A 21,910-nucleotide genomic window follows, 5' to 3' on the forward strand; every position below is an offset into this window, starting at 1 on the left:
AAATCTTAACATTGCAACACATGCCAATACGGCCGGGTTAGCTTACTAAAGTGCAATTTTAAATTTCACGCGAAAAATCCTGCTGAAAACGTCTCGGTATGATGACGTCTGCAAGTGACGTCACGGATTGTAGAGGACATTTTGGGACAGCATGGTGGCCAGCTATTAAGTCGTCTGTTTTCATCCCAAAATTCCACAGTATTCTGGACACCTGTGTTGGTGAATCTTTTGCAATTTGTTCAATGAACAATGGAGACAGCAGAGAAGAAAGCTGTAGGTGGGAAGCGGTGTATTGCGGCAGGTGTTGTGTCGGATAACGCACCCCCGCCGTAGAATGCACCCCCTGACTGTTGTGCCGGATAACACAGCCGGTGTTTCATTGTTTACATTCCCGGAAGATGACAGTCAAGCTTTACCATTGGCCTGTGGAGAACTGGGACAACAGAGACTCTTACCAGGAGGACTTTGAGTTGGATGCGCAGAGGCGGTACCGTGAGTACGCATGCAGCTGCGGCTTCCAAACATTTGATCGCTTGCCCGTACGTGCGTGCCGCTATGTGCATGTCACGTACGTAACTTTGGGGACTTTGGGGAAATATATGTGCTGTATGAACTTTGGGGAGGTGAACGGTACTTTGGGCTGTGGGATTGAGTGTGTTGTGCAGGTGTTTGAGTTGTATTGGCGGTTATATGGACGGGAGGGGGGAGGTGTTTGTTATGCAGGATTAATTCTTGGCATATTAAATATAAGCCTGGTTGTGTTGTGGCTAATAGAGTATATATATGTCTTGTGTTTATTTACAGTTTTAGTCATTCCCAGCTGAATATCAGGTCCCACCCGCCTCTCACAGCATCTTCCCTATCTGAATCGCTCCCACTGCCCTCTAGTCCTTCACTCTCACTTTCCTCAACCACAAATCTTTCATCCTCGCTCAAATTAATGGGGAAATCGTCGCTTTCTCGGTCCGAATCGCTCTCGCTGCTGGTGGCCATGATTGTAAACAATGTGCAGATGTGAGGAGCTCCACAACCTGTGACGTCACGCTACTCGTCTGCTACTTTCGGTACAGGCAAGGCTTTTTTATCAGCGACCAAAAGTTGCGAACTTTATCGTCGATGTTCTCTACTAAATCCTTTCAGCAAAAATATGGCAATATCGCGAAATGATCAAGTATGACACATAGAATGGACCTGCTATCCCCGTTTAAATAAGAAAATCGCATTTCAGTAGGCCTTTAAACAAATAATTATTTAGCCTAAGCATCGTGTCAGCCACACTAAACCATCGTTTAAGGTCCCCCTCTTTGGATAATTTTAAGATTTAAAATATAATAAAGGGCTTCACGGTGGCAGAGGGGTTAGTGCATCTGCCTCACAATACGAAGGTCCTGAGTAGTCTTGGGTTCAATCCCGGGCTCGGGAACTTTCTGTGTGGAGTTTGCATGTCCTCCCCGTGACTGCGTGGGTTCCCTCCGGGTACTCCGGCTTCCTCCCACTTCCAAAGACATGCACCTGGGGATAAGTTGATTGGCAACACTAAATTGGCCCTAGTGTGTGGATGTGAGTGTGAATGTTGTCTGTCTATCTGTGTTGGCCCTGCGATGAGGTGGCGACTTGTCCAGGGTGCACCCCGCCTTCCGCCCGATTGTAGCTGAGATAGGCTCCAGCGCCCCCCGCGACCCCAAAGGGAATAAGCGGTAGAAAATGGATGGCTGGATGGAAAATATAATAAACATTTTTAGCTTTGTATGGACTCAATGATTGTTTACAAACTGAGTTCGTAGAGGAAGTGACGCCAGAAAGACAGGAAGTGACGTCGTAAATAACGCACCACAGCCAGCTTCATAACAACCTGTTTCCACTTGGAGGTAAACATTAGAAATATGGAGGCGAGTCATCCAGACATGCCGTGTTTCTCCTTCCTCTACATGTACAGACGCTTGTGGAAATCACACATGAATACCTTAAGAGAAAGCGATTGCAGCTATTTGGGATACAACACTTCTCAGACGGCAAGACACCTTTCAAATGTCCAGGTCAGCTGTGATTCTACTTTACGAAAAACTTTGTCCATTTGTCAAAGGAGAGACAACGAGAATGTTTGCTCCCGTGGATGTGATAAAAAAAAAAGGTAGAGTGTGCTTTGTATTACCTGGCCGACGAGGGAAGACTACGTAAAACATCGAATGCTATTGGACTGGCAAAGCAGACTGTATCAGTTATTGTCGGCCATGTATGTCGCGGACTCAACGTCTAGGTCCAGAGTATATAAAATCACCAAAAACGAATGGACAATGAAGGTGAAGGCAGAAGAGTGAGGAGTGTCCTGACCAGATATTTAGATCCCTAGATTGATTGTTGTAAAATGTTCTTTATCATATTGTTAACTTTCACATGTACATTCAAGATTTGATTAATTTGTGATGTCTCAGGTGTGATTCACTACAATAGGGCCCCACAGCACACTGGATTCCAGTTAATTGAAATACCACAACACTGGATATTGTTCAGATAAGTTACATTTAATTTAAGAACTTGCACACAAAGCAACACTGGAGGTGACTATGACGTGCGTATTTTCCACGCATTCGTACTAGATCGCGTTGCGTCGGCGGACGGATGGGGGGGGGGGGTCTTAAACGACTATTGTGTGTGTGTGGACAAGAATAATGTTAGGTGGGATTTATGCTGAAACATTTTGGGAATTCCTGTTGTAAACCAAAGACCTGTCGTCACGTTAGCGTTTATAGGTAGAAAGGAGAAAATAAATGTATTGTTTCAGCCTTTTATCCCCGAGTAAACGGCGTTGTGGGTGGTCTGAAACGATAGTTTTCGAGAACAAGCCCCAGAGTGGGAAAGTCTGATAACACCACCTTGTTGTTTGCGTGCGGACAATGAGTAGTATTCAAGAATGATGACTTTGCCGCCTCCTTCCCGCCCTCTCACTAAAATAGAGAACATTTTTTTTAGAAAATGATAAACAGCAAAACTGTGATTGTGATGTAGTTACTACTATTAGCACTATGGCAACAAAATCTTGTCATCATCTAGACATGCAGTACAGAGACATACACAATAATAATAACATATATCATATTGTTTTAAATGCTACCACAATGTCAAGGTCAGGCCAACAGATAAGCGAGTGCTTTCCGTATTTTCCGGACTATAAGCCCACAATTTTCCCCCATGCTTTAAACCCTGCGGCTTATAAAACTGTGCGGCTAACTATGGATTTGCATTCGCTAATGGCCATGATGTTTTGTGTTCAACCAATAGTTTTTATAGAACACCGACAGAGACGATAAAAAGGGTTTGTTATTGTTTGTGCTATGGCGCCATCTTTTTGACGAGTTCGCTCACTGCAGGTACTGAGGGTTGAAAATGTACTTCCTGTTTCGTGCCTTGAACCGGAAGTATTCGTCCATAGTGTTTCTGCTCGAAAGGATTCTTCATTCATCACCCCGAGAAAGGTTTTTAAGTTTTTGCAATATAACTAAAACAATTTGTACTTACTAAACCATCCCATGTGTGATGTCTGTAGGAGTGTTACGTGCTATCGTAATGTGCTCAGGCTAGCGTCATTAGCGTAAGCGAATATGCCAACACATTTACAAGTGTCGGTGTTGGTATTATTAATTTAAAATCCTTTTGTATTGTTTTAGTTTCGTAAATTCACCAAAACGTTACTGTGGAGTTTTTGAATCTGTTTAGCTGAGCTTGCTTTCATTGACTTCTGTTTTGTTTAATCATCCGTTTTACTACCATGTGACAGGCATCGTTCGGAAACATGTATGTAAATAAACATTTACAAAATATTTCGTACCAGTATATATCTGCAACTAATAAATGTAAACAAATGTATTTCTTATTAAATGTGGTGGGTGCGGCTTAAAAACTGGGGGGCTTCATAGCACAAAAAATGCAGTAGTATCACGAAAACCAGTGTTTTACTGTTATATACTGTACCATTATGTACGACTGTCGTTTAATATTGAAACTTATAGCTTTTGTTAAAAAATGTGGAATGAGAACAAGGCAATGTTGGTGAATTGTGTGTGTGTGTGATCTAAGTAACCACAGCCAAGACTACTTAAATCAACTTTGTCAAACGTGTTTTTATCTTGCGGTTGTGACCCCAAGATGCAGGAAACAGGAGACCGATGCACAGGTAAGAGGATTTTAATATACTTAAACAGAGGAGAAGCAGTCATGCATACAAAGGTTCTCAAACATAACCAATCGAGGAACAGGCGAGGCAGGCATAAATAGCAGCCTGATTGGCAACTGCAACCAGGTGTGCCGGGCTGCCAATCAGGGACAGGTGAGGTAAACGAGCGCTCAGGGAGACATGCAGGAAATGCAACACAAATAAGAGCGCTGACAGGAAATAAACATCAAACAAGGAAACACAACCAGAAATGAAGTGACAGATCGTCACAGTCATTCCAGTATGAATATTAAATATCCTTTTATGGAATTAATATACACAACCACACTGCCAAGCTTTAAACCAATACAATATTAAAGGGCACTAATATTGCTGAAAAATATCATTTATACTAAGTCCGGTGCATATACACTGTTTATTCATGTGCACTGTCCCAATTACATAAATGCAATACGAAATATTGCAGTGTAGGCTTTGGCAAGCTACTTTAAATCCATCCATCCATCCATTCTCTACCGCTTGTCTCTTTAAATCATTAATTAAAAAAAAAAAAAAAATCAATAATCATTTGGTATTGGAAAAACTTAATACCATGTATGCAAAATTGTACACTATTATTATTGTGTTACTTTTGTGTGTACAGTACATGAGCACCACTGTCCCAATCCCCCAAAATGAGTGACTTTTTTTAGACTAGGGGCTTAAAGGAGAAATGCACTTTTTGGACTTTTGACTGTCATTCACAATCCCTATGTAAGACAAGAACACATATGTTTTTTTCTTCTTTTTTTCTGCATTCTAATTCATAATATAGGGCAAGTACAAGGTGACTAACAATGCAGCTAATGGGAGTAAAGTATTGCGCCTATGAAGCTCTCTAAAAAAACATCCAAAACCCACCAACAATTCTCCATTTATGTCTTGTGACTTGAATATTAACCAAGTATTATATATTTTGTTATTATAAGTGCTAGCACCAAGGAACTACTTTTAGTGGCGCCGTGATCATCGATCAACCAATCAAACTTTATTTATATAACGCTTTTAATACACAATCAAATGGCAACACAAAGTGCTTCCCACCCCCAAAAAAGAAAGAAGTGAGAAAAACACACGCACACACAATACAATTGATAATAACAAAAACAAAACATGGCATTGGAAAAATGCCATTTTAAAATATATGTAAAAATAAAAGATAAATAATACATTTATAACAAAATTGTCAGAGTATGTTGGTGACGAACCCCAAGATGCAGAGATGGCAGGCTTTGTCCAGGAAAACATGATTTAATTTAACACTATAGCAAAAAAACAAACAAAAGGATACAAACAAAAGGCGCGCACAAGGCAGAGAACAAACTTGGCTATGAACTAAAATAGCACAAAGGCTAACTGTCGACAAGAAACAAAAACACTTACTGTGACACGAAGGAACTATGACATGAGCAGAGTGAACAAAAGTAGACAGAGCTACAACGACAAGTATTATGACAGGTAGTAGTGACATCGACAATGACAATCAACAAGTAGAAGCGACAATAATCCAGCAGTGACTGGAGGGCAGGGCAGGTATAAATAGCAGCTGGCTGATTGACACCAGGTGTGGCCAGGTGTCAATCAGCCACAGCTGAGGGGACAGCACTCAGAGAGAACAACAGGAAACTGAACCAAAATAAGAGTGCTGACAGGAAATAAAACAAACACAGAGGAAAAACTAAAGCTTAACCAAACTGTCAGGGACAAGCCTGACAAACATGGCATTTAGATAAAAATATAGTAATAATAACAGCAATAAATAAAATAGAAAATAACAGATTGCAAATTAAAACACCTAACAATAGTTTAACATGATCATTAAAAAAGCCTGATAAAAAAAAAGTGTCTTTTGCCTTTTAAAAACAAAACACATCAATGATGTCTGCAGTTCTGGCAGGCTGTTCCACAGGTGGGGGCCATAGTGGTTAAATTGATTGATTGATTGATTGATTGAAACTTTTATTAGTAGATTACACAGTTCAGTACATATTCCGTACAATTGACCACTAAATGGTAACACCCGAATAAGTTTTTCAACTTGTTTAAGTCGAGGTCCACGTTAATCAATTCATGGTAAATGCCGCCTCAGTGTCTGCCTTCGTTTTGGTATTTGGTAAAAACAAAAGTTTGCTGCCAGAGGACCACAGGATCCACAAGAGTTTATATGGCAAAAGCCGGTCAAATATATAAGAAGGCGCAAGGCCATTAAGACATTTAAAAACTAATAATATAACTTTAAAATTGACCCTGAAACTGGCGGGGAACCAAAGCAGCAACTTTAAAACTGGTGTAATGTGCTCCTACCCTCTGGTCCTCGTCAGCACGCATGCAGCTGAGTTTTGTATCAATCAATCAATCAGAGTTTATTTATATAGCCATAAATCACGAGTGTCTCAAAGGGCTGCACATTATAATAATTGTAGAGTTCTAATATCCTTTTTGGAAAAAAACAGAGAGCAGGACATTACAATAGTCTTAACTACAGGAAATAAAAGCATGCATTGGCACCTTCGTGTGGGCCTCAGTTAAAAACGGGTTGACTCTGGCTATGTTCTTACGATGATAAAAACCCTATTTTAAGGTAACTAGCTTTTGCGGCTATTGACATACTAAGCCTGTGAGCTGCTGCCGCACCTCTGAATTGGTAAAAACGATTTTAGATAATAAATCATGCACTTGTATGGTAGAAAGATGTGGTCATAAACTGTGAAGTTGGTCAATTTTGACATTTAACTTACACCTGGAGATGGCGAGAAAGACACAAAAAGACGCTTGTTTCGTGGTTTTTTTTTTAGTTTTTTTTAACCTGCGTGAGGATTATGATTAATTCTTCATCCAAACGGAAAGATACAAACATCCCATCAGTCTGCATCCCACTGAGAGCAGACATTGTACAGTAAGTTATGTTTTATTATGTTGGTAGTTTGTATTTCTTGTTTAGCACTTAGTAATAGACAAGCTTTCACTTCATTTCTGGTTGTATTTCCTTGTTTGATGTTTATTTCCTGTCAGCGCTCTTATTTTTGTCGCATTTACTGCATGTCTTCCTGAGCGCTCGTTTCCCTCACCTGTCCCTGATTGGCAGCCCGGCACACCTGTTGGCAGTTGCCAATCAGGCTGCTATTCATGCCTGCCTCGCCTGTTCCTCAGTGCTCGAGGATTGATTATGTTTGAGAACCTTTGTATGCATGACTGCTTCTCCTCTGTTCAAGTATATTAAAATCCTCTTACCTGCGCGTTGATGTCCTGTTTCCTGCATTTTGGGGTCACAACCGCCGCAGCCATGTGGGTTCCCGACAAGGACCTTTGTGCGTGTTAAGAAAATTTAACATCTTGTATCTTTTAAATTTCTCACCAGACGTCAATTATCCAGCTTACTGAACAAAATATTAATATATATTCGATGTAAGTACATCCAGAGTGCTGCTGCTCGAGTCCTGACTCGAACCAGGACCATATTAGTCCAGTACTTAGGTCACTGCACTGGCTTCCTGTTGCTCATAGAATACATTTGAACACAGTTCTCGATTTGTACAAGTTTTTTCATGGTCTTGTGCCAAAGTACATCTTTGAGATTTTAGACCCACATGAACCATCTCAAGATCTGAGAACCTCAGGGAGTGGTCTCCTGCTGGTGCCTAGAGTCAGGACCAAACATGGTGAAACTGCAATTCAGTTTTATTCTCCTAAAATCTAGAATAGGCAGCACGGTGGAACAGGGGTTAGTGCATGTGCCTCACAATACGAAGGTCCTGAGTAGTCCTGAGTTCAATCCCGGGTTCGGGATCTTTCTGTGTGGAGTTTGCATGTTCTCCCCGTGACTGCGTGGGTTCCCTCCGGGTACTCCGGCTTCCTCCCACCTCCAAAATCATGCACCTGGGGATAGGTTGATTGGCAACACTAAATTGGCCCTAGTGTGTGAATGTGAGTGTGAATGTTGTCTGTCTATCTGTGTTGGCCCTGTGATGAGGTGGCGACTTGTCCAGGGTGTACGCCGCCTTCCGCCCGAATGCAGCTGAGATAGGCTCCAGCACCCCCCGTGACCCCAAAAGGGACAAGCGGTAGAAAATGGATGGATGGATGGAAATCTAGAATAGTCTTCCTGAAGATCTGAGACGGGCTTCAACGTTGGCAATGTTCAAATCCAGCCTGAAAACACTTGTTTACCGTATTTTTCGGAATATAAGTCGCACCGGAGTATAAGTCGCACCTGCCGAAAATGCATAATAAAGAAGGAAAGAAACATATATAAATCGCACTTGAGCCCGGCCAAACTATGAAAAAAACTGTGACTTATAGTCCGAAAAATACGGTAATTGTGAATATTTTATCTACACTCTTTGATTGATAGTAACTTTAATTAATTCTGATTGTTTTTATGATTGTATTTTCTCATTTTAATTTGAAATATTTTTAATTTTTGCCTTATTTCGTTTTTTCCTGCAAAGCACTTTGAATGGCCTTGTGTACGAATTGTGCTCTATAAATAAACTTGCCTTGCCTTACATTTTTAGCTCATGCAGTCGATTTTCAGGAACACTGTCATCATGGATCTGTCATGACTTGGTCCTGGGGTTTAGTTTTTCTAGAAGGCAACGGAAAGTTGGCTCGGTCGAGACGGGAATGTAAGTACATGATTTATTTAATACATCAAAAAAAAGTACAAACGAAAAGCGCGCACAGTGGCTGAGAACAAACTATGAAACCAAAAGACTATAGCATTAATAAACAAAAACTTACTTGGCTTGGACAAAAATAGCAGCATGAAGGATGGACATGAAAACAAGTGTCAGGAATGTACAGAGCATAAATGTGAGATGTTGCCAGAACGACAAACTGAAAACAATGAACTTAAATACTATAGACATGATTAGTGAAAGCAGGTGCGTGACTCAAAACGTGAAACAGGTGCGTGACGTGACAGGTGAAAACTAATGGTTGCTATGGTGACAAAACAAAACAAAAGTGCACAAAAAGTCCAAAAACAAAACCGAACATGACTAGAACAAAACATGATCACACAGACATGACAGGATCTGTGTACGGCCAACAGTCACCATGGCATGCACTTATATTCCTTTTTCCCACAAGGTACCGTATTTTTCGGACTATAAGTCGCAGTTTTTTTTCATAGTTTGGCCGGGGGTGCGACTTATACTCGGGAGCGACTTATGTGTTGGTGGAAAACAACCTTTTGACCTGTTATTGACTATGGAGATGTGTTGTACATGAATGCTACTGCTGGTTGTCTCCACAAGCTGGATATTGTGTACCACGGGGCACTGAGATTCATTACCAACTGCGCTCCCCTTACTCACCATTGTGTGTTATACTCAATGGTTAACTGGACATCTTTATGTGCTCGACGCCTCAATCATTGGTATGTTTTCATCTACAAAACCATTCTGGGTATCACTCCATCTTATCTGTCTTGTCTTTTAACAAAGAAACAAGGAAGTCACAATCTTCGTTCAATGAATGTTCTGCAATTTGTCGTCCCCAAAGTAAGAACTGAACTGGGCAAGAAAGCATTTAGGTTTTCAGCACCGAAGGCTTGGAATAACCTACAATCGAACATTAAACTTCAAACCCTAGTTACGTTGAATGAGTTTAAAGCTTCTGTGAAAGGATTGCAGTCTACCTTGTCTGTATGCACATGTGTCATGTGAGCAAGTTTTAATGTTGTAAATGTGATGTTTTATGTATTTGTTTACTGTTTTTAATGTAACCTTGCTGCTGCCCTCTTGGCCAGGTCTCCCTTGGAAAAGAGATCTTTGATCTCAATGGGATTTTACCTGGTTAAATAAAGGCTAATAATAATAATAATAATGTGTGAAATTATTAACACATTACTGTAAAATATCAAATAATATTATTTAGCTCATTCACGTAAGAGACTAGACGTATAAGATTTCATGGGATTTAGCGATTAGGAGGGACAGATTGTTTGGTAAACGTATAGCATGTTCTATATGTTATACCGTATTTTTCAGACTATAAGTCGCAGTTTTTTTTCATAGTTTGGCCGGGCTCCAGTGCGACTTATATATGTTTTTTTCCTTTTTTATTATGCATTTTTGGCAGGTGCGACTTATACTCCGGTGCGACTTATACTCCGAAAAATACGGTAGTTATTTGAATGACTCTTACCATAATATGTTACGTTAACATACCAGGCACGTTCTCAGTTGGTTATCTATGCGTCATATAACGTACACTTATTCAGCCTGTTGTTCACTATTCTTTATTTATTTTAAATTGCCTTTCAAATGTCTATTCTTAGTGTTGGGTTTTATCAAATAAATTTCCCCCCAAAAAATGTGACTTATATATGTTTTTTTCCTTCTTTATTATGCATTTTCGGCCGGTGCGACTTATACTCCGGTGCGACTTACACTCCGAAAAATACGGTAGATCTTGATGATTTTGGAGCTCCTATATGATGTCACTGAGTACAGTATAGTGTTAGGTTACACTTGGGATGGATTGCCATGAAATAGGTTACAGGAGGGGGTGTGGCTAATTGTAACTGTACATATGTTAAGCTGATTCTTCTGCCAAACTGTGAAACAAAAGCAAATATACATTCAGTTATAAAAGCTTTATCATTAATGGCCTACTTTAGTTATCTTAACTCTTAGCTTACTCAGCAATTAGTTTTTTGGCAATGGTTCAATTCCCTTTCATAGTCTCCCAGCTCATCCCTTCACTCTGTTTGTCTCGGTATCCTTCTGCTTTTATCCAAATCCATTCCACCTGCTATCGTTCAATTTCCTCAAGCAATTTGCATTGTGGAGAGAGAGGGGTGTAGGGGGTCTAAAACATCAGATCAATAGGCCATCAAACAGTCTTTAAGTGTGACACATACACAGAGCTCCTGTGTCGGGTTTCCGCCCCTAACTAATAGCCTTGTTGTTTACTTTACAATGTGCTGTGTCATGTAGTTTGGTTCTCAGGTTGCCCTCTGGTGTGCTGGGACACACTGAGAAGTCCATACACTATAGTGACTGAGGAGCACACCCACCAAAAATGATTTGACATATTTTGGTAGTTTGCAGGGCAACTTACAACAGTATCGGGGAAAAAAAAAATAAACATTACAGTAAATTGAAAACATAAACTATATTGCCAAAAGTATTTGGCCACCTGCCTTGACTCACATATGAACTTGAAGTGCCATCCTATTCCAGTTATTACTATTACAGCTTCAACTCTTCTGGGAAGGCTGTCCACAAGGTTGCGGAGTGTGTTTATAGGAATTTTCGACCGTTCTTCCTAAAGCGTATTGGTGAGGTCACACACTGATGTTGGTCGAGAAGGCCTGGCTCTCAGTCTCCGTTCTGTTTTTGAGGGGACTAAATTTTGGCGGTCCGCTCCCTGTATGATCAGTGTCAGAGCTTGGTCCGCATTGCCGGCAGTAAGTCGGACACGTTTCCAGTGAGGGTTGGACTCCGCCAAGGCTGCCCTTTGTCACCGATTCTGTTCATAACTTTTATGGACAGAATTTCTAGGCGCAGTCAAGGCATTGAGGGGATCCGGTTTGATGGCTGCAGGATTAGGTCTCTGCTTTTTGCAGATGATGTGGTCCTGATGGCTTCATCTGGCCATGATCTTCAGCTCTCGCTGGATCGGTTCGCAGCCGAGTGTGAAGCGACTGGGATGAGAATCAGCACCTCCAAGTCCGAGTCCATGGTTCTCGCCCGGAAAAGGGTGGAATGCCATCTTCGGGTTGGGAAGGAGACCCTGCCCCAAGTGGAGGAGTTCAAGTACCTCGGAGTCTTGTTCACAAGTGAGGGAAGAGTGGATCGTGAGATCGACAGGCAGATCGGTGCGGCATCTTCAGTAATGCGGACGCTGTATCGATCCGTTGTGGTGAAGAAGGAGCTGAGCCGGAAGGCAAAGCTCTCAATTTACCGGTCGATCTACGTTCCCATCCTCACCTATGGTCATGAGCTTTGGGTTATGACCGAAAGGACAACATCACGGGTACAAGCGGCCGAAATGAGTTTCCTCCGCCGGGTGGCAGGGCTCTCCCTTAGAGATAGGGTGAGAAGCTCTGTCATCCGGGGGGAGCTCAAAGTAAAGCCGCTGCTCCTCCACATCGAGAGGAGCCAGATGAGGTGGTTCGGGCATCTGGTCAGGATGCCACCCGATCGCCTCCCTCGGGAGGTGTTTAGGGCACGTCCGACCGGTAGGAGGCCACGGGGAAAACCCAGGACACGTTGGGAAGACTATGTCTCCCGGCTGGCCTGGGAACGCCTCGGGATCCCCCGGGAGGAGCTGGACGAAGTGGCTGGGGAGAGGGAAGTCTGGGCTTCCCTGCTTAGGCTGCTGCCCCCGCGACCCGACCTCGGATAAGCGGAAGAAGATGGATGGATGGATGGATGGATAAATCAGGTTAATGGGAATTCAATGATTTTTAATGGGGAACATTTAAGATATTTAGGATATGTCAAAGCATTTCTATATTTTCTACGCTTGTACGAACGTTACAATATTTTTTAAAGTATGATGCGTAGTTGTTTTATTGTGTTCAATTTAAATTATGTTAACAAAAAATACTCCCTCTGTGATGAGGTGGCGACTTGTCCAGGTTGTACCCCGCCTACCACCCGAATGCAGCTGAGATAGGCTTCAACTGGTAGAAAAAGGATGGATGGATTGAAAAAATATTCCCTGTTCAGTTTTTGTTACACCCAAATCAAATCATATTATTCAAACTGAATATTTAGATTTCATAAATATATCAAATTGTTAGTCTTGGTCCAGCATCCTAAACCAGATTTTGTTTAATGTCAAAATATTGAGTGTTTATAGTTTGCCATGTTTGTGGAGTGTGTTTGCTATTATGATAAGAAATGTTTTTATTGTTGCTGGTGAGAATATTTCGTCTCTCAAGCGCATGTCAAGGGACAGTCCCGCCATTCATCTTGGGAGACGACCTCTGTCAGATGACTAGAAGAGGTCAACGGAGGTTAAAGAAACGGGCGAGCTGAGAAAGGGGGCCCCCGTCTAGTCATGCAGAAAGAAAGTGCCAGAGACTTGTACAAGGACACAATGTGCACACACAATTGGTCACTCCTGGATGCACTCTGCGGCCATTAGGAACAGCACTTCCTTGCCTCCGAGAAGCCAGACCTCAGCTTTGCAGAGGCGCAGACCCGTGCAGAAATACAAACGCGATCGTACTATTTCCAATACAAACACACACTCATCAAATGGTTCTGACTGAGCTCCCCCTCTCTTTTACACTTTTTCCCCCCTCTTGTTCAGCCATTAAAGAACCGCATTACATGAACTGAGAAAGACATGAGAATTGTGATGTTTTGGTGATGTTTTATCTGGCATTTAGTTAAACACCAATTAAAGTCCATTGTATTTGTCATGTCTGTGTAATCATGTTTTGTTTTAGTCATGTTTTGTTTTGTTTAGTTATTGGACTCTTTAGTTTCTGGCTTTTCACTCCCTTGTCTTGTTTCCATGATTACCCATTAGTTTCACCTGTTCCACGTTTGGACTCATTGTGCACTCTTGTTTGTCACCATAGCAACCCATTAGTTTTCACCTGTCACGTCACGCACCTGTTTTACGTTTTGAGTCACGCACCTGTTTTCGTTAATCATGTCTGTAGTATTTAAGTTCATTGTTTTCAATTTGTCTTTCTGGTGACATCCCGCATTCATACCCCTGTCACACTCTGTCTACCTATGCGCACTTCATGCCATGTCCAAGTAAGTTTTTTCTATTAATGCCACAGTTAGTGTTTTTGTTTAATTGTTCACAGTTTTTTGCCCACGTGCAAGTCTTTTTGTTTCGTTAGTCAAGTTTGTACATCCGCCTTGAGCGCGCTTTTTGTTCCTTTGAGTGTTATAAATAAATATGTATTTACCTTCACGCCATGACCAGTCCAGCTTTACTTGCATCTCGGGAAAACAAACACACCATAGTCCATGTCTTGACAGTATTCAATTACCACGATTCATTATTTTATGTATGTTTTGTAAAAATACACTGTAAAAATGTTCTTTTTAAAATCCCAATTATTGTTTTCCCATCCATCCATCCATCCATCCATTTTCTACCGCTTATTCCCTTCGGGGTCGCGGGGGGCGCTGGAGCCTATCTCAGCTACAATCGGGCGGAAGGCGGTGTACACCCTGGACAAGTCGCCACCTCATCGCAGAGCCAACACAGATAGACAGACAACATTCACACTCACATTCACACACTAGGGCCAATTTAGTGTTGCCAATCAACCTATCCCCAGGTGCATGTCTTTGGAGGTGGGAGGAAGCCGGAGTACCCGGAGGGAACCCACGCAGTCACGGGGAGAACATGCAAACTCCACACAGAAAGATCCCGAGGCCGGGATTGAACTCACGACTACTCAGGACCTTCGTATTGTGAGGCAGACGCACTAACCCCTCTGCTTTTCCCGTAATGGTCATATTGTATATATTTGTATACTCTAGCCTTTAAATAGCCCCCCTTTTTTAGACCAGTTGATCTGACGTTTTTTTTCTTTTCTCCATGGATGAAGTGCTGGCTGTCCAGAGTCGGGACCCGGGGTGGACCGCTCGCCTGTGCATCGGTTGGGAAAATCTCTGCGCTGCTGACCCATCTCCGCTCGGGATGGTTTCCTGCTGGCCCCACTATGGACTGGACTCTTACTATTATGTTGGATCCACTATGGACTGGACTCTCACAATATTATGTCAGACCCACTCGACATCCATTGCATTCGGTCTCCCCACATATGCGGTCCTCTCCAAGGTTTCTCATAGTCATTCACATCGACGTCCCACTGGGGTGAGTTTTTCCTTGCCCTTATGTGGGCTATACCGAGGATGTCGTTGTGGCTTGTGCAGCCCTTTGAGACACTTGTGATTTAGGGCTATATAAATAAACATTGATTGATTGATTGCTGCCATGTCTTTGTTGGTAGTCTTAAATAATTGTTAGGCATTAGACAGCCTTTTTTTCCACCTAATACACACACTCACGTTAATTGTGTTATCATGAGCATTAATTACAGTAACCGAATGCTCAAAATAATTAATTAGAATAAGTAGTGTAAACTTAAAAAGTTGTTAAAAGTTGTACTTACTTAAAAATGTTGAGTGTGAGTAACATTTTCCTTCTTTTTAAGTTGACTAAACGTGTTATTTTTTAATGAATATTAACTTGTTTGTAGATTATGTAACGGCTACTTAAAATACTTAACTCACAGTTACTTAAAACTCAGTGGATTAAACATAAGTTTGTCTTATTTTGAAAGAACAAATGAATGAATCAAATCAAGAATAAATTAAGAATGAATCAATTGCATTTTAGATGTGTATTGTTAATATACTCTGTGTGTGTATGTATATATAAATTATTACATTCACGCGCACGCACACACAGAGGAAGTGCTTTTATTTTGTAGCATTTGCGTGCACTTCCTCTTCAGGCAGCAGACACGAGGAGGAACAATTTTGAGTTGGCTTGATGCTAAATGTAATTAAATAATAATTTAAAAGTACATTTACCATAAACTCCAAATATTTACGATCTGACATACTCAAACACAAACCCCGTTTCCATATGAGTTGGGAAATGTTGTTAGATGTAAATATAAACGGAATACAATGATTTTCAAATCATTTTAACCCATATTCAGTTGAATGTGCTACAAAGACAACATATTTGATGTTCAAACTGATAAACATTTTTTTTTGCAAATAATCATTAACTTTAGAATTTGATGCCAGCAACACGTGACAAAGAAGTTGGGAAAGGTGGCAATAAATACTGATAAAGTTGAGGAATGCTCATCAAACACTTATTTGGAACATCCCACAGGTGAACAGGCTAATTGGTAACAGGTGGGTGCCATGATTGGGTATAAAAGTAGATTCCATGAAATGCTCAGTAATTCACAAACAAAGATGGTCACCACTTTGTCAACAAATGCGTGAGAAAAACCTTTCTCAACCAGCTATTGCAAGGAATTTAGGGATTTCACCATCTACGGTCCGTAATATCATCAAAGGGTTCAGAGAATCTGGAGAAATCACTGCATGTAAGCAGCTAAGCCCGTGACCTTCGATCCCTCAGGCTGTACTGCATCAACAAGCCACATCAGTGTGTAAAGGATATCACCACATGGGCTCAGGAACACTTCAGAAACCCACTGTCAGTAACTACAGTTGGTCGCTACATCTGTAAGTGCAAGTTAAAACTCTCCTATGCAAGGCGAAAACCGTTTATCAACAACACCCAGAAACACCGTCGGCTTCGCTGGTCCTGAGCTCATCTAAGATGGACTGATACAAAGTGGAAAAGTGTTCTGTGGTCTGACGAGTCCACATTTCAAATAGTTTTTGGAAACTGTGGACGTTGTGTCCTCCAGACCAAAGAGGAAAATAACCATCCGGATTGTTATAGGCGCAAAGTTGAAAAGCTAGCATCTGTGATGGTATGGGGGTGTATTAGTGCCCAAGACATGGGTAACTTACACATCTGTGAAGGCGCCATTAATGCTGAAAGGTACATACAGGTTTTGGAGCAACATATGTTGCCATCCAAGCAACGTTACCATGGACGCCCCTGCTTATTTCAGCAAGACAATGCCAAGCCATGTGTTACATCAACGTGGCGTCATAGTAAAAGAGTGAGGGTACTAGACTGGCCTGCCTGTAGTCCAGACCTGTCTCCCATCGAAAATGTGTGGCGCATTATGAAGCCTAAAATACCACAACGGAGACCCCCGGACTGTTGAACAACTTAAGCTGTACATCAAGCAAGAATGGGAAGGAATTCCACCTGAGAAGTTTAAAAAATGTGTCTCCTCAGTTCCCAAACGTTTACTGAGTGTTGTTAAAAGGAAAGGCCATGTAACACAGTGGTGAACATGCCCTTTCCCAACTACTTTGGCACGTGTTGCAGCCATGCATTTCTAAGTTAATTATTATTTGCAAAAAAAAAATTAAGTTTATGAGTTTGAACATCAAATATCTTGTCTTTGTAGTGCATTCAATTGAATATGGGTTGAAAAGGATTTGCAAATCATTGTATTCCGTTTATATTGACATCTAACACAATTTCCCAACTCATATGGAAACGGGTTTTGTATTTGAGTTTATGAACTCCAAAAATATGTGGCAACTGATTGCCTCACTTTTTTTGAGTTCTGCTTACTTATTCGGGTTTACAGTGTAGCTTTAATTTAAGCATTTATTTGTATTGTCATACTTTTTGTTCCTTCAATACACTTGCCGTTTACAACACAAATATGTGCCTCTCTAAGTGTGTTTAGAGCTGCAAGATAATACTTGGAGGCCAAAGGAGTTCATATTTTAAAGTAGAAATGGACAATTTAGCAATATGTGCTCTATATGATGTAGTAGAGAAGGGGGTTGTGTGACACACACTTTGTGACAAAGTGCAGTGCAGGACATGTGAAAATAAATCACATTACATAAGGCTTAATTAAAGATATTTGTTGAAATTATTATACACTAATGCCGGTTATTGATTGTACTTATTGGTGTAGAATTGTAACAGTTTGAATTCTATCTTTTAAATATATTAGCTCTATTTATGTGTGATTAAAAAGGCTGACATATTCTGGTTGGTTGTGCAAATCTTTGTGTGGTACTGTATACGGCCAGTAACCTTAAATCAGTCTGAGCGCCACGTTGCCTGTGCCATGCATGTATATTATGCTTATTTTGTGGCTGTATGTCTCTTTAGATTAGCTGCATGATTAAATGTGGCGAAACAACAGCACATTGCACTTTAAAGCAGCTTGCCATGACCGTTTACAGTATTATTCTCCAAGTCTGCAAAAAAGTTCATTTCATCTTTTTTTTTTAATTATTATTTCAAATAAAAAAGACCTCCTGTTTATGCTTATAGAAAAAACTACAATTCATGGCAAACTGAAGTGCACCTCCAATTATTTTTTTTTCAAGAAAATAAATTGAATACAGTATTTCAAATGCTTTAAACACTTTCATCACAGTTTGATTAATATACAGTTTATTCACAGTATTTCTATTTTCTTATTTTGTGGGTGCAGTATGGTCTTGTTGCTTTAAAAAACACAAGGTCAGCTGCAATTTAATATAAGTGATGCTTAATTTAGGCCAATATTCAATAATTTACACCTTATTAGTTTAGCCCCCCTACAGCAGATATTTACGCCATACAGTCACTGTAGTCTAACATACTATTACAAATTAAACCACATTTTCTCACTTTAAAATGTCCAACTTGTCAAACCAGGAGGAGTCTGACTCCATGTAAATCCAAAATATTAAAACATAAAATGTATAGGCCTATAAATATTGATTAAAACAATAATAAAACAGTGAGCATACAAATTGCACATGGGGTGCATGTGCGACCAGATAGTTACACCAGTCAGTGTAGTCTATCATACTGTTATGAAATCCACGTGTTGCCACTTTTACATGTCCAATTGACTAAATCCAAAAATATTAAAAACAACTAATTGGTTAAGGCTCAATAATAATAAAAAAAACAAAACATAATTTTGATAAAAACAATAATGAAATATTTAAACACAAATTGCACATGGGGTGCATGTGCGACCAGATAGTTACACTAGTCTGTCATACTGTTATGAAATCCACATGTTGCCACTTCTAAATGTCCAATTGAAAAACCGGAAGAGTCTGACTAAATCCAAAATATTAAAACAACTAAATAATAATACAACAAAAACATAATTTTGATAAAAAGATTTAAACACAAATTGCACATTGTGTGCATGTGCGACCAGATATTTACACTAGTCAGTGTAGTCATCCTTTTTGCAAATGAAAACCACATGTTGCCATTTCTAAATGCCCAACTTGCCAAACCAGTCAGGGCAAGCCTGATTCCATGTAAAAAAAATTTAAAAAAGTAATACAAAATAATACAAAATATATTTTTTAAATGCAGCCCTTTGAGACACTTGTGGTTAAGGGCTATACAAATAAACATTGATTGATTGATTGAAAAAATGGTATAAGCCTTATAATAATAATTTAAAAAAAAAAACTATAATAAAACAGTCACAAAAATGTATACAAATTGCACATGGGGTGCATGTGCAATTTGTGATGAAAAAAACGTTGATAGCTGAGCTACAGCAAACTCAAGAAAACAAATATAATGCATGTTTTCTTGAATAAAGTTTTAATTACAGTTGCAGTAAATGCTGTAATGAGCCTATGAGGCAAATGTGGAATAACGTAAGTGGAAGAAAAAAAAAAAATAGACATGCGTGAATAAAATGTTAATAACATTCATTAAAATACATATAGTTTCTGTAATTAAAAAAACAAACAAAAAAAATCGTTATGGAAATGCATGCAAGGTATAGTAATTTCTTTGGTGGCATATAGGCTGCTGTTGTTGATAATAATAACAATGCCATGTAAACAATAACATGTTAATGGTGTAGGCCACGGCTGGGCTACATTTGGCCTGCTATAAGTCTCTATGGTGGAAGTGTTAGGCCTACACCAGGGGTGTCCAAAGTGTGGCCCGGGGAGCCATTTGTGGCACTCAGCTAATTGTTTAATGGCCCATTTTAAAAAATAATATTAAAAAAACATAAAACAATTGGAAATAACAAGCAAATAGGTGTAATGTAACGAGAAACTGTTACAATATTGACACTAATAACACAGAGCTGTCATGCAACTGCCATTGCTCAAAAAAATGATAAAATCTTATAATCGACGGATATCTAGATATTTAAGTGTTGAAATTAAAAACAATATATATTGTTACATGACTTATTTTTAACACTTTTATGAGTAAGGGGCCTTTTGGATCTCCCAGACCTTTAGATGTGTTTTAACTGTGGTTGTTCAAAAAATGATTAATCAAAAGCAGTGTTTTTTGTTTACCTATTTAAGGCTCCAATTACTTCACATCAAATATTTTTTTTTTTTTTTAAATAAGCATTGGGGAAAATATTGCAAAAGGTTTTTCTCTGGGGGGGGGATGATATACAACATGAAAAAGCAAAACATTTTATGGCAACGCATATAACTGAAGTCGATCTATAGATATTTAAGCGTTGAAAGAGGAAACAAATTAAAAATAAAATAAATATATATATATATATATATATATATATATATATATATATATGACTTTTTTTTTAACACTAATGGCGCCCCAATGGGTTTGTCAATGAAAAATATCAAAAATGGCCCCAGCATGCTTTCATTTCTCAGTGGAAATAGTTTGGACACCCCTGGCCTAAACAGAACCCCAATTCATAAATAAATAACACCAAAACATGTCATGAGTGATGGGTTCCTAATTTCCCACGTTCAGTCTGCGCCTTGAAATGTTGGCTTATAAATGCTCCATGTTTGGCACTAAAAAAAAAAAATTAAAAGAAATAAAAAATAAAATAAAAGTGTCTTTTTTGCACTTTTTTTTTTTTTTTTTTTTTTTTTTTTTTTAGCGTCATACGTCGCCGTCATAGAGGCTGAAGTACTTGCTGGTGCTGGAGAAGCAGAAGTAAGGCGCGGGGGAGCCCGGGTACACGACGGGCAGCGGCACGGGCAGCAGGCACCTCCCCAGCAGGCTGCTCTCCTTGTACAAGGCCGGGAGCTGAGCCACCAACCCCGGCTTCACCGTCTCCGGGAAGTCGCTCCCGGGTCCGTCGATCTCACTGGAGATCTGCCGTTTCAACTTATTCCTGCGGTTCTGGAACCATATTTTCACCTGCGTCTCGGTGAGCTGCAGCGAGTTGGCCAGGCAGGCGCGCTCGGCGCTGCTCAGGTAGCGCTTCATGTCGAAGGTAGTCTCCAACTGGAAGATTTGTCTCTTGGAAAAAATGGTGCGCGTCTTCTTTTTTGTCATTATTTTGCTCTTCTTGCCCGGGCCGCAGTCCGCTTGAAGTGGCTCCGGGATGATGGAGTCGTCGCAGCTGCTGTCGCTGCTCTCCAAGCGCGCGTCCGCCGCCCTTCTCCGGTCCTCACGACCGTTATCTTCTGGGGGAGGAAAAAAAATGGACAATAAAACAATCCTCTTAGTCGACTTCCATTAATCACCGCTTACCACATCCGGGTCTCTGGAGGCTGCGGCCTTTACTCGTCCCCGTGACCGAGTCATGGTCCTCTCCGCCGGGGTGACATCCGTCGGAGCCCCGCCCGCTCGTCTTCAGGTTGAGGATGTTGTCAATGGTGAACTTGAGGGAGGCGCTGGAGCGACATGGCGCGTCCACTTTACTCATATTCCTGGACTTCTCCTCCTCTTCGTTAAAGCGGAATCGAGGACGTTAGTGTGTCGGATGGCGTGTACGCACCATAGCAGCGTCCACTGCCCGGCTGGCGAGGCTGCGTGTGGAACCTCACACTGCTTCCTCAGCTGCTTCCTGATTGGTCCACTCCACAAGCAGTGTCAGCCAATCGCAGCGAGGAAATGCTACGTCATCCCCCGTCACGTCTTTTTTTTTTTTTTTTTTTACAAACCTTTCTTTATAATATTCAACATTTGTATACAATCAAGAAATTAAAAAAAATACTTGTATCCTCTTTGCATTTAATTTAGTTTTGCATGTCTCTTGAGTCATTATCTGTATGTGATATTTCAGATAGTTGTTTGTGTGCCATGTTGTTCCAGACCACAGCAAACATTACCTAGCTTGCCTGTGGATGGAGGCATGCGAGCTGCTTCCTG

The 21,910-nt window shown here is 40.6% G+C and overlaps 1 protein-coding gene across 2 annotated transcripts in view; it reads right to left on the minus strand.

Moving 5' to 3' along the window:
- hmx4 (H6 family homeobox 4) overlaps positions 1-21,558 on the minus strand; it is a 29,440-nt gene extending 7,882 nt beyond the window's left edge. The window contains exons 1-2 of one of the 2 annotated variants that reach the window (XR_009817987.2): positions 21,290-21,558; positions 20,724-21,222 (exon numbers count right to left, since the gene is read on the minus strand). Coding sequence is in view for 1 of the 2 variants with exons in the window: in XM_061987815.1 (XP_061843799.1) it covers positions 20,693-21,222; positions 21,290-21,464 (705 nt within the window). In the remaining variant the exon portion in view is untranslated. Of the gene's footprint in view, positions 1-20,381; positions 21,223-21,289 lie in introns of those variants that run through there. The other variant, XM_061987815.1, reaches the window with a different exon arrangement.
- Between the last annotated feature and the right edge of the window lie 352 nt (positions 21,559-21,910).

The sequence above is a fragment of the Nerophis lumbriciformis genome, linkage group LG27 (assembly GCF_033978685.3).
Source record: "Nerophis lumbriciformis linkage group LG27, RoL_Nlum_v2.1, whole genome shotgun sequence".
Lineage (NCBI taxonomy): Eukaryota > Metazoa > Chordata > Actinopteri > Syngnathiformes > Syngnathidae > Nerophis > Nerophis lumbriciformis.